This window comes from Aythya ferina (genome assembly GCF_964211825.1).
Source record: "Aythya ferina genome assembly, chromosome: 7".
Taxonomy (NCBI): Eukaryota; Metazoa; Chordata; class Aves; order Anseriformes; family Anatidae; genus Aythya; species Aythya ferina.
In genome coordinates this window covers 1,487,852-1,501,510 of record NC_140302.1, presented here as the reverse complement: position 1 = coordinate 1,501,510, position 13,659 = coordinate 1,487,852, and the positions used below count along the sequence as shown (strand labels likewise).

The 13,659-nt window shown below is 38.2% G+C and overlaps 1 protein-coding gene across 2 annotated transcripts in view; it reads right to left on the bottom strand.

The window, feature by feature from the left end:
* The window catches only part of BICC1 (BicC family RNA binding protein 1), a 97,629-nt gene that overhangs the window by 25,837 nt on the left and 58,133 nt on the right, over window positions 1-13,659 (bottom strand). For both annotated transcript variants that reach the window (XM_084525651.1, XM_084525650.1), the window contains exon 4: window positions 1,380-1,459. In XM_084525651.1, the coding sequence (XP_084381777.1) occupies window positions 1,380-1,459 (80 nt within the window). The remainder of the gene's footprint in view (window positions 1-1,379; window positions 1,460-13,659) is intronic.

The following is a 13,659-nucleotide window of genomic DNA, read 5'->3' as shown; positions in this document are numbered from 1 at the left end:
GATTTATTAAGTGCAGAACCTGAGTATTTTATAATAATTTAGCTTCAAGAATGACATTGAAAATTGCATTTCCAAGCATTTTTCTAGTGGCTTAGCTTCTGCTCAAGTAAGACGCTTTTAATATGGATAAGAATCAGAAGCTAAATCATTAATATTTTCTTTCCAATATGGAAATATGGAAATTAAGGTACATCTTCAAAAATAATGTCTAAAGCTTTTAAAACATGCCCCAGATTTTATGAACAGTGACTTCAATGTCCTTCTGCAAACCACTCTAATTTGTTTGAATCCTGTGGTGTTTCAATTGCAGTCACACACACCTGACTGATCTGAAAGGATCATATGACGACAAGTTCAGAAAAAATCAGAAAGCCAAAGGACCTAAAAATAACCTTTCTTCCCCCTTAAGCCAACACACCAAATTTTTCTGGTGCATCAATTTTTGAAATATACAGATAGTGTTATTAAGAATAGCTGTAGATGCTACCTGTTAACAATAGACCTAATAGTTACTCAAAAAAAACCACACCTTTCACTGGTGAGCTCCTTTTGGCAATCTGTTTTGAGTACCAAAGAGCTGGCATACAACTATGCAGAAGCTGCATACACTGTTCCTGAAAAACTTGCCATTAGATGAAATAAAAATTTGATATAAGACTCTTGGCCAAATACTAGAAATCTCAAATTCTGGTCTGGATTTTTATTAAATTAGATGCTTACTGTAATATTTAACACCAAGTTGTAAAAGTGTTCCTAAAATTAAATTTCAAGCATAACTAGCATTTTGAAGTCCATTAATAAAATTATTTTCTTTTTAAAAGTGTCTCATCATTTATATCAGAAGTAGCCAATATTGCCAATGAAAGACATCAGAAAAATCCTCCTTTTGAGAAAGAACATTTGTCTTCAGGAACGTTATCGAGAAGTTTGGGGATTAGAAGGGATGTTTAGCTTGCTTCTGCTTCCTACAATGGAATACAGACCATGTGAACTCACGTCACTTCTAACCTGAGTACCTGCCAGTTTCCAGAAGTCTCCAGAATGAGTAGTTCTCAGAGTTCTCTGTATTCTCTATTTTTCATTTTCCTCCCCTGGGTAATCCAATCCAGCCCGGGTACTCCTGGGTGTGTGTCACTACCTACCACTGCTTGCTCACTCCCACTGCAGTAGTGCAGGGACCATGCAAGTTCTCCCAAGACACAGCACCATCTTCACATCTTCCCCAGACACAGAGGTATGCCTTTTGCCTCTTGACCAGGTCCTAAACATTTGGCTTTTCTTTGGGCAACGTGCAAAGTCATCTGCCTTCTACATCCTCTTCTACATCAATTTCACCACAGATTTAGGGGTTAAGATGTCTAAGTAAACTTTTTCCTTACTTTTGTGTCCAGGACAGACATGATTTTCTCTTTAGCTTCTTTAACATTTTCCTTTTTTCCAGAAACTTTAATATGGGGATCTATAAAAGAAATAGATACTTGTAAGACAAAACAAACAAACAAACAAGAAAATATGTCAAAACTTCCCTCACTGTTTCATAAGCGCAATCTGAAAACAAAGCATTTTCAAATCTTCCAGAACCATTTGTACCCATTAACTATAGTTCATTGATAAACAGTACCACCAACCTTTGGGATTCAGCTAAAAACAAACAATCAAACATTTTTCAATACATTCACCCCCCACTAAGATTACTAAATGAGTTTATTAAATACGCTAACCAACTTTAAACAAATAAAACTCAAATGTCAAGTCCAAGTCTCAGTATTAAAAATATTAATCCGCAATGCAGTTACGTAGCGAAGCCACCACGTCTTCTCAAAAAGTAGTAACAGAGAGGGCAAGCAAAGAGCATTTTGACAGCCTCACTTAAGCTTCTAATGGAGACAACATCTAAGAGGGGAAAAAAAGGGGAAAAAAACAAAACCCTCCCAAACCCTTAAGCATTACTACATTATTTAATTCATTCCTGCAAATATCCTCTTCAGTCTGAACTGGCAATAAAAAAGGTGCTCTGCCAGCAGCTTTCTAATTGAATCTATCAAATCAAATTTAAACGGTACTATTAAATAATAAATCAAACCTCTGAAGTGTCCTGTATATGCATTAGGATTTTCTATTAAGCTAAATATCCAAGAGTAACACCAGCTGATAAAAGTTTGAGCCTTGTGAGACATAAAACTGCGGTTCCACAACACAAATCAGTCTGCATTATATCTTTCAGACCATTGTCTTTAAAAATGAGAACGTGTTGTGCTGAGCTAACACGTAGACTTTCACTTAAGTGGAGTATCAATCACTCCAAGTGTGAAAATCACACATTATAGCTGGTGTAGCAGCACCATCTGCTGTCCAGAAGCATAAAGTACCACAATGTAAAATTTATCAACATCAGACACCAGCCTCCACCCAAATCTCTCCGTCTCAGATACAGTTCTGCAGGTGGGATCTGGTCTGTTTCTCTTGCCCTAATTCTGGAATAAATTTCCTTTTTCTCCTGTGATGAGGTCAACTGCTTTCCTGAAAAAAATAAGCAACAAAGAAACCCTCTTCTAGCTAATGAATGATAAATTAATCTAATTCATTATGCTAAACACCTCACATAAAAGTAAATGTATGTAACTTGTATGTATTTTCAATGGCAGGAGAAAACAGTGTAACAACATATCTGCCTTTCCCATCATCTCAGCAACTGAAATAATTTCACTACTAAAGAAATGCCAAATAATACAACTTCAAATTGTAAACCTGTTGTATTCAGTTGAAAACTGGGTATGTTTAAACTATGCCTGAATACTCTTCTGTTCCAACAATAAAAAAACTAGGCTTTTACCACTGGCAAGTTTTGAACACATTCAGCTGGAGATACAGAAATACTGAAAGAACAGCAGATTCACTGCCAATTCTCATGAAAGTCAGGAAAGCGCAGTATTTTCAGTTCTGAGAAGCAGATATCTTTCATTTTTTATTAAAAATAGAAAAACTGCAGTCGCTAAAACATGGTATGCGCACAGAATCTAACAGAAGCTCTGAAAATCTGCTGCTTCAGCCTTTTCACAACAAAGTATAAAAAAAGTAGTCTTGAGGGCAATTTTTCTTTTCTGTTTTAAGTTGACAGTAAGCCATGTGGTTCTAATGTGTTTAAGCTGTGAATGATATTTGAAGTGGATGTTGCAGGCAGAAATTCCCAGAAGCAGATTCTAGCACACGATGTATGCTCCAAATGCTCGTTAGAGGCAACCAGGAAAAACACAAAACCGAAGGAAGAACACTTTGGGCTGATTTGCAAATATTTGTAAGCCCTGTATTTTAATAGACATTTGGGTCTCAAGTATGAGAAGTATCTGGAATCACATCTAGCATCCCATAGCTTTTAGTACCAAAGAAAAGTATTACTAGTCTGTAATGCTATTTATTCATCCATAGGTGAAAATACATTTCAGGATGCTTTTTTTTTTTTTTATTATTATTATTTTTTAATCCTACCAGACTCCCCTTTTTTGTTAATACTGTCAGCTTCAGAAAACAACAACAACAACAAAAATCCTGTACTGGTGCACTTAAGCTTTCTTTGTTCTTTATAGTGGGGAAAAACAGCTCAATTCCTCACTTAAAAAACAAAAAACCCACTGATGCCAGCGACAATTCCAAAACATGCTAAGAAGTCTTTCAAAATTGGTCTTAAATGCCCTCTCCTTACTTGACGACTTCTCAATGACACAGTGGTTGGTAATGGATATGAAGCAACTTGTTTTTAAGTTACCCAAATTCCTCCTCTGAGGCTTGCTCAGTCTTTCCTTCAAGGAAATACAGTTTTGATATGACATCTCAATTGAAATCTTGCATTAAAAAAAAAAAAAAAAGCAAAAAACCCCTAACTTTCAACAAACAGATTTTTGAATTGGCTTTGGAGGAGTTGCGAGTGCCCCGAAACGATGCCTGGCCTCCAGGCAAACCGACAGATACCCACCCATGTGACACTGAACTGGCGCACAGGAACAGATCACTAATTCAGGAATTGCTTAAGAGTTCAGAGGGGCAATTAGATTAGATTAGCATCATTTTCTGTATATTACAGACATTTAAATTTCTTAAATATACCTCTCCAGGGAATCACTTAAATTGTTTACTTCGCAGTTCCTCTACAAAACACGGAGAAGTGGAGAACTGTCTGCTCTAATGATTCATCAGTTTCAGCCTCCCAAACGTGTACCTGGTTTCTGTCATGTTTTTCACTTATATTCAGTGTTTCTTCTTCTACCTTTTTTTTCCCACTGAGATTCAAGAACAGTATTTTCTTCCAGGGAAGGTACCTATATGCAATCAAGTCACTCTATCGTTACAATCGTTTTTTTTTTTTTTTTTTGAGGCAAAGCCTAAATACTTGCTTGTCAAATCATTACAAACAAGCTAGAAAAGCTTTTTTTTGTTTGTTTGTTTTGTGTTTTCTTGGCTGAATAGTACACTTTCAAACTAAGAGACTTCCTATTTCTGTTTTTAAACACTATGGCAGGTTTACTAGAGGGAAATCAAAAGACAAGTTTCTCCCAGGCTTCCTGCAAGCCCAGGTACACAGTACAGACCAGGCTGCATTTGACCTGAAGTGTCTGCCAGCAGAGAAAATCCGTCACTACTGAAATCAGCATTTACCTGCTATTTCAACTTTTTTTGTTAATCCAGACTATTTGATGCGAAAGCCTGAAACTGCATAGTATCTATGAATTGTTTTCACTGAGTAGAATAAAATAGCATGCCATGTTTTTTTTATGCATCAATACAGGGGAGTAATTAAAACATTGACTTCGGCTTCTTAAATATCTCCTGAAGCTGCTGCCATCAATACGGAGCCAAATACCTTAAAAATCTTTGTTCCAAACAGTTTCTGCTTTTTAGCTCCATAAACTCAGTGTTGGTCAGTAACTGCATATGGCAAGCAACACCCCTCTGCTATTTTATTTACATAAGCTGAGGTTGAACACAAAACTTTTCCATGCCACCTATTTTCTAACATGCAAGTATTTATTTCATGCATTTACAGTTACATTTTGAAGTTTATTAAAAAATTACTATCTTACCTCTATTGAGACAAAAAAACATTTGTTGGATAAAGCTATACACTTAATATTTGAAATACCTGCACGGTACAAACATCACAGTGCATTCTCATCAGACAAAGCCCAAAATAAGATAATTAGTACTGTTTGAAGTGTGAAGATGATTGTCAGGCAAAAAAAAAAGTAGAGCAGGTGTAACGAATCTATAATACTGTCAGGACAGATGAGCATAAAAATCACCCTCCTGCCAGTGTCTAGACTTAACCGATTCACTATAGCAGGTGCACGGGGTCTTAGCCTGCCAGAGACCACCACTTCATAAGGAGCAGGCTGACTACTTCTCACAGAGCTGGCTCTGGTGAGACTGGGACATCACAAGGTCATTTTTTGCCCAGATGACAACTGGATCCAATCACTAAGGTGCCATGGCCTATTCCATCCTGAGGCTTCAGGATAACATTGGTTTGTACACCTACCTCCCCCTGCCAAAACACTTTTGAACATATCAAATCTTAACCCCGTATTTATCAACTCTCCTGACTGGAAGTATGCTTAAATATATGTATAATTACAGCAGAGAACAGATGCTTACCATGAAAATATGAAAAAAGGAAGGAGGTGCTGAATCTTTACAACCTATCTGCCACATAGCACAAAGGCCTCGGAAGCAATCTGCATGCTGAAAACATGCAAAGCTCTAATACTTCACTACACGTGTACTATCACAACTGGAAAAGATTTTGACTTATAAAAAAACATTTAATGTCTCGTAAAATGTGAAAAAAAATTGCTCTATGGTAATTTACCTTGTAATATATTTTGACATAAAGTATCTTCCGTAAGAATGGAAAAGACATTTTACTTTAACAGATTATTTTCCTTCAAGATTGGGGGAATGTTTATATAAAATAGAAAGCTAAAGTTGCACAACAGAAAATGCTGGAAGTTTTTCTCAGCAGTCTTCATTTTGCCAGACTCCTGCCTTGAAGTGGCCTTTTATTGCTCCTCTCCTCAAATTCCTCATTCCACACTTTGGCAGAGTTTCCAGCTCCTCTGTCCACAGCTACACCAGCAAGCCTCCAGCTTTTTTGCTACTATTGTGTGCAGCATTTCTGTAAACAAAGTAAAATTCCTCCAAGCCAAAACACGTCTGTGCCAGTGCAAGCACATCTACACTAACTTCTGCCAGGCAAAAAGTATTTCAAATAATTAGACATCTAACTTGCAGGCCTCTACTGTAAATCAGACATTACATTTAACGGGCAAGCTCTTCAGACCACAACTATGCATCTAGCTTGTTTACAGGCTGAACAGACTTAAGTTACAGAAAATCCACTATTCTAAAATTAGCTGGGCAACTGGGCAACAGGAGGGCAGATGACAGTCATTCACAGTAAGCAGCTGATTAGGATCTGAATAGCCCATACGTATCACTGAATCTGAGCCATTTGAAGAAAAAAAATACAGACTTAAGAGACCTGGCATTTTTAAGAAGTTATGGAAGTAGCAGCCCAGAACGTACTAGCAAAAATTCAAACTATATGAAGGGAAAAAAAGAGAAAGTCAAACGCACATATGCAAGTTGGTGTGTTCTCAAAAAGAAAGAGCACATTTACACTACAGCAACAAGATGAAACAGGTCTATAAACCACAGAATTAATCAAAAAAAGGTCAAGTAGAACTTACTATTAATACAGAAAAAAAGGATACTTAAATTGAAAAATATTTATTCAATGCTTTTAAATAAATTTGGAAATACTGCGTATAAAGTTGTTACAGTGGATATTCACTGGCTGAACAAGATGGATTGATGTCAATAGCTAAAATAGACTTGAAACAGGCTCAATCTATTCCCATGGAGAGCAGCATTAAGGAAAAAAGCATGCAGCAAATGCTCGTGATTAAGGGCATATGCAAATGAATTCAATGGAGTGAGAAAGGCAATTTGTCATTTGGGCACTTCTCGCTGTTGGCTGATCAGTTTAGAGGACTTCTCACACTCCCAATGTATTCACTTACCTCCCGGTATCTAAACCACAGAGGAAATCAAGCTACCGATACACTGAGGGAGAATGTGGGGGTCATTGCCTGGTGCAGACTTTCCTGTACCCTCAGATGTATCGCTTACTGCCACGAGGCTGGGCTTCTGGTTTAGTTTGTTCTTCCCCCCTGTAGTTGAAGTCAGCCTGCAGCATTATCATATCTGAAGAAGATTTCAGCCGGCTAACTTGGGCATCATCAAAAGCCCAGCCAGAGCACCACAAAACTCAACATGGGCTGCAAGCAATTAACAGTGTCTTCAGAGCAGACATATCCTGAGGCTCTGGGCATTCTGGGGGATCTATTTGTTGTGGAGGAACAGCTGATTATGAAATGTCCTTGTGAAGAGCTAGAACCAATGCCTATATCCATGCATGTGTTTGAAAAGCTTTTTCTTCTCAGATCTTTTTGACTCTTAACTTTCCCTCTTCCTGGCATTTAACTCCAAGCCTTCTTTAGAATTTCTGTTCTACCTGGAGTGTGACAAGGAGAGGGAACAAAAACTGAGTATTTGTGGCACTGCCACAGCTCTTGCATTTCAGCTGTGGTTGTTCAGTCACCTGAAGAACATTAGATCTCAGAGCATTACCTGTCAGTCCTGCACTATGACAACAGTATGATGGTGAAGTCTGCTATCCCCCCTCCTTACTTCCCAGCATTTATACAAATACATGGATACACATGTACACGGGTGGGTCCACCTGACTGCTGATTATTGAAGCAGGGGCTGGGTAAAGCAACCCTGACACAACACCCCCTCACTCCCCTCCAAACAATGAATTGAAGAAACACCGTGCAACTTCTGCTAGAGGTGAGAGCATCTTGTTTATCAGATTCCATAATGTGCATTATATACGGGAGTTTAAAAGAGAATTTTAAAAACTCTAGCAGGCTACTTCGAATAAAAGCTGTTTGATGTAACATTACAAATAAAAAGAAAAAACAAAATCAGGTGCACTTCTGCATCAAATCATAGCTGAATCCTACATTCAGATCTCCTAGCAGCCTTGAAATGTCACCACGGAAAACCAGAAATTAAAGTTCAGAAAGCCTAGAATTAAGTGACAATCAGCCAGATAAATCAGATAAGCTTAAAAAAGATTACCTGTACAATTTATTATATTTGGAGAAAACCTATTGATGACTGGATTCGGATCCAGTGACAGAGGAAATGAAGTTGAAAAGGCTTCTCTTAAAGCACAAGCAAAGAGGCAAGACAAGGGAGAGGTAACAGAACAGATGACAAATTAAACAGAAAGGTGACTGGATTTGAAGGGAGAAGGGGAAGGCCAAGGTGGAGAAGAAGACCTGAAAAGAAGAAATGAGAATGAATTAATTGTAGTCACCTGGAGAGTTCCATTTCAGACACACAATTTTCATCTCCGAGCACTTTTCTTAACATTAATTTCCTTATTTTACTTTTTCTAAACATAATTTTTAGGGACATTTTGTAACTGCATTCAGCCCAGGCCATCAATGCTGACACTTCTTGGACAGTTAGTTGATTTTCAGCCTTTCCCCTGAAAGGCCAGCCCAAGCAAGGCAGTCCCTCAGCAGGACCCAAGTCTGTTATGCCTTATTTTTCCAGTATGGAGCCAATGAATTCATGGCTCATTACTTAAATGTCTGTTGCCATTGTATCTCAAAGCACAAATGCAGAACCACAATGCTTGGGAAAGAAAATAAGAAATAAAGAGAGGAAAAAAATTAGGAATTTAAGCTCTCTCTTAAACTTAATACTATGAAAGACACCACCATTATATTTTCACTGCACATATGGTCAAATTCAAGGTAACAATTCTGATGTATAAGCCTGGAAATCATTTCAGATTTTGTACACCCATACTCACAAAAAAAAAAAAAAACACAAACAAAACAGTAATGGTGGCCATGCTTTGCTAAATAAAAGGGGAAAAACATTGTAACACCTGACTTGTCAGCCTAAATGCTAGCCTTAGGCTCAACCTGCTTTGCAAACTCTCCCACATCCAAATCCAACTACATTTACTTTGCATCTTTATGCCTGCAGGTTACTGCTGCTCCTTTTAATGCCTTATGGCTCTAGCTGACTGCATTCCACTGTGCGCCCTGTGTCTCACACAGCCATCGGGATACAGCATTAGCATTAATTTTGTGGTTGGAACAGGAGGATGCAGCCAGCTTTCCAGCAAAGAATACTGCACTGGTTACACCTGCGTGTACAGGACAAACACAACTCTCCTTCTGAGAATCCATATAAAATCAAGGTGAATCAAAGTCGGAACAAGCTGGTTCTTGACAATGCGCTGGACACTTGGTGGCTAAAGCCAAAAATAATTAAAGGTACCATTTTTGGTTACTATTACAAATATTCCATCACTTCTGTTAGTACAATATTTCCACAGTGCAAAAAGCACGTATCTCCCTTTCCTGGATTAAATTATTTAAAGGTTCTTCTTTTATCTGCATTTCTGAAGAACGTAGTGAGGATCTTCCTGCCCTCTCCTTACTGAGAGCAATGCCAAGTCCAACACAAAAAACAAACACCATTTGAACCACCTTCTTGAGAGCTAAGTAGCAGCAGCTCCAAGAAGTACATGGAAATGATTCATATTTCTAGTTGCAGCAAGGCACAGTCAGGTCATGCATTACGAGCGTGTTGGCCTTCCAAAGAGTACCCCAGCCTCCCACCCCAACCCAAACACAGATAAACACACACCAGGGAGCACTCCACCAGCTGCCCAGGAGCAATCTGGAGTGCAATGAGCACAGTGACAAGATGCAGCATCCCACAGAGGAGCAGGGCACTCCAGTGGGGTCAGCAAACAGCCTCTGTGAGAGCAAGAAAAGAGACGTGTCCTGATGAGCTAATGCTGGAGACAGTTTGTAAATAACTTTTACTATGGGGGAGAAAAGTGACTGTTTTTAAAAGATGTCAATGATTTATTGCTCATAAATCCTAGTGTGTGTTGTGCCAATATCACCTGCCTACACTGCATTGGTGCACAGAGCATGCACAGCGCAGAATAACAGCAGCACAGTGCAGGGGGTTCTTACATCCCTGACAACCCAAAGCTCCTGTCTAACAGCACACTGCCTAATACTGATTTGATGTTTTAGTAGACTCATAAAAACAAACTCAAGTTCAAACAGAACATCTTCAGTGCCCAAATTTCACCTACTTGTCTACCAGATACAAATTACATTGCTTACAATCTATCTAGATGCTAAGGAAGAAAAATCTGCTTAATCCTTTTACAAAATCGTATGGTGGCAATCATTTTATTTCTAATGCACAAAGTCACATTATTGCTACATATTACATTTTTAAATATTGGGTTTGAAATTTGAGATGTAATATCAATATATATTTTAAAATTATGGTAATGTTGAAGTGTATAAAATTTGACTCAAAAATAGTTATGACTTTTGAAAATGTATTTTAAAATCACTGGGTGTTTTTATCTGAAAGCCAACATGGTAATATAATAGCTGGAGACCTTTTTCCATGACTTACTGCTATACAAGCTCTAATCTCCACAAAGAAAATAATTAACTTAGACGGAAGGTAGAAACACTGCTTCCCCTAAAGCCACCTGTGATGGGCCTCATCAGGAAAGAAAAGTAATTTAGAGGCAATTATTTGATCTGTGAAAGCTTCAGGATGCTTTTATACAGAGAATTTCTAATGTAAGTACCAAATTACACATTCTAACCTAATAATTATCTGCCATTTCTTTGTTTTTAGCACAGTAATATTTATGTTGCACTGTAACAGTTGAAAATCTTGCATTAGAAGGTAATTCTGATTTAGAAATACTAAATTCTCTGCCGAATAACAGGCAGGGTGCCACTGATATGGGAAGTGAACCTTCATATCCTGAAGACCAATGACCTCCCTAAAATTTTTTCTGTTTAACAAGGAGTTCATAGCAAGTAAACAACACACTGCTCATGCTGTTTCTCTGAGGATAATTTTTCCAGGCTTTGCTTAACAAAATTACCTGAAGCAAATGTCAAGTCTTAGCTTTTAAATCAGCCAACCAGACCTGAGCTGTTCCAGTGAACTTGCTCTGCATCTCTTCTGTTCATCTGTCTCCAGCATTAGCCCAATTGCAAAGCTCATCTCTGGAAAATTCATCTCCTGTTGAGCACCCATGCAATGTCAAATTCAGCAAAATCACTCTTATCTCTGCGTGCCCCAAATCTGAGTTCAAATAATATGATGGGCTCACAGAGAAGACCAGTCAGTCTCTAGTTCACAAGTACACCGTATAGAGCACATTGCCAGGTACCTGCTAAGGGCAGGAAAGGCTTTAAAAAAAATAAAATCCAAGAACAACACATAAGCTAATGCCAATTTTTGCTGAAAGATTGTGACAAATCTGTATCCCCGAGTAATTTAATTACAATAACATGAGTTTGTATTACCACATTCCAGGGCTTGAAATTTTAGTTTTACTACAGTTATTGCCAAGCACTCTTACTGGACATTAAGGCCCTTGATAATTCCCTTCATAACACAACTGTGCTTGTATTTTGGCTCTGCTTTATCTCCCAAGTATAAGCAAGTTGCACCAGAACACACAACAAGCCCTAAGGAAAAACAGGAAAGTTTAAAACCTTGTTAGCCTAGAACTTTGTTCCTGCTCTTCATACAGAAATAACCACAGTTCAAATAACTTTTCTATAGATTTACTTAAAGTTCCTGGGCTTCTTCTTTTTTTTTTTTTTTTTTTTAAAAAAAAAAAAAAAAAGGACACATTCCCACCTGCTGCCTTGCTCACTGCTTAGAGATTGTTTTCGTAGATCATAAACGTGACCAGAAAGTACTGTATGTTTCTCTGAGCCAATACTAGTTCGTGATTTTGCATTTTTGTGTAGAAGCAGGACTAGATACAGGATAAGCACCAAGCGTGGAAGACTCAACAATTTCACCACAAACAAGATAAAAGACTCCAGCAAATGTGATTTTCTTTGAAAGGTTTCTCAGTTGTCACCTACACTGCACGCGAAGCAGGGAGCATTAATTGATCTGTCTGCTTTCTGAAGTGGCAGCAAACTGGAGGCTTGTATAAATAGCTCCAGTAAATGAACTGTGTGCTGCCAGCTGCTGGCTCAAGGGATGCTGTGGATTTGTGCGTGTCAAACTGCTCTGATCGAAGAGAATTGACATGAACTCCCATGGCCATGTTTTGCATGGCCTGGGACAGTCTCTTCTGTTCATTTATTTATTGCAAAACAGGGAGGAGTCATTTATGCCTGGGTCAGCTCCTCCAGAAACAAAAGAAATAAACGAACTTGTGATCTAAACACAACTGCTCTTTAATTTTTAAAGTACACAATTACAGGGTTTGAGGATTTTTCTTCAAAATATGAGAAACAGTTTGCACTGACAGTTTCTCATTTATGGAGAAAGTTAACAAAAAGCAGATGCAGCTCATAACACAGAGCCTGCAATACATGCTGTAATTAATCTGGCATTCCAAACAATAAACAGTGTCAGCAAGAGACTTGCTTTAAATCTTTAAGTCAATTATGGACTGATAGCCTTAGCAACACATTCAGGAAAATATTTACCCATTTACAAAGCTGTGTTAAGAGGAGCCGTAGTTAAACTGCTGTTCAGCAGGTAGCCCATCGGTTAATTTGAAGCTCAGCAAGCAGTGAGTATGTGAGGTGAGTACTTGGAGAGCTATTGAAACCACTAAGATCCTTTCCCTCAATTTACTCACAAGCCAAACATCATAAAGACAGAAAAAAGCAGAACTTATCCAGCTTCTTCTCAGCCTGATGACAGCAACCGCCCATGGAAGAGGGAGTGAATATTTTGTGTGCGTGCATGCATGTGTCAGATGACAAAATACACAGATATCATTACTCCTAGCAAATTCTGAATAGAAAGTAGTGAACTATAAGAAACTTGGGCCTTCAGGTACAGAACAGGTGGTGGCAGCAGCTGTTTCATCTGAGATCTTGAGAAACTCAGTCTTTTTTCTCCACATTCTGCATTTCCTATTTCAAGTAAAAGCCTTCCAGCCTTAGCTTTCCACTAATTGTTTGTCTACAGCAGGAAAAAAAAAAAAAAAAAAAAAAAAAAAACCCTTTCTAGCATCCCCTACAAATCTGTCCAGTCAATTCAAGATAGAAAAACACAGAGCAACAGCTGTGGACAAACAACATAAAACAGCTGAAAATCGTCCCCACAGTTTAGCTGTCTAAATATTTGTGGCAGAAGACAAGTTTTCCATTCAATGCAGAAAAGTCAAAGTGAAAATTCCAGCTCTCAAGTATAGTCAAATTCAAAGAGTAAACACTGAGAATTCAACCAATAACGAAGTTATGCCATATTCAAGAAGCTGCTTTCAAATTGTTTTACTCTAATAAAATTCAGCCAAAATTGTTTTTGTTTATTGCTACCACCAGGCATAGGAGTCAGTCATCTGCAAGCACAGGACATGTCAACCATGCCAAAGATGCTGCTTGAGAGAAGCTCAAAACCATGATCTAGCACCAGTGTGCTGCAATTCCTGAATGCCAATATTTCAATTATGTTCTTATGTACTTTCCTGTCCAAGTAGACCTC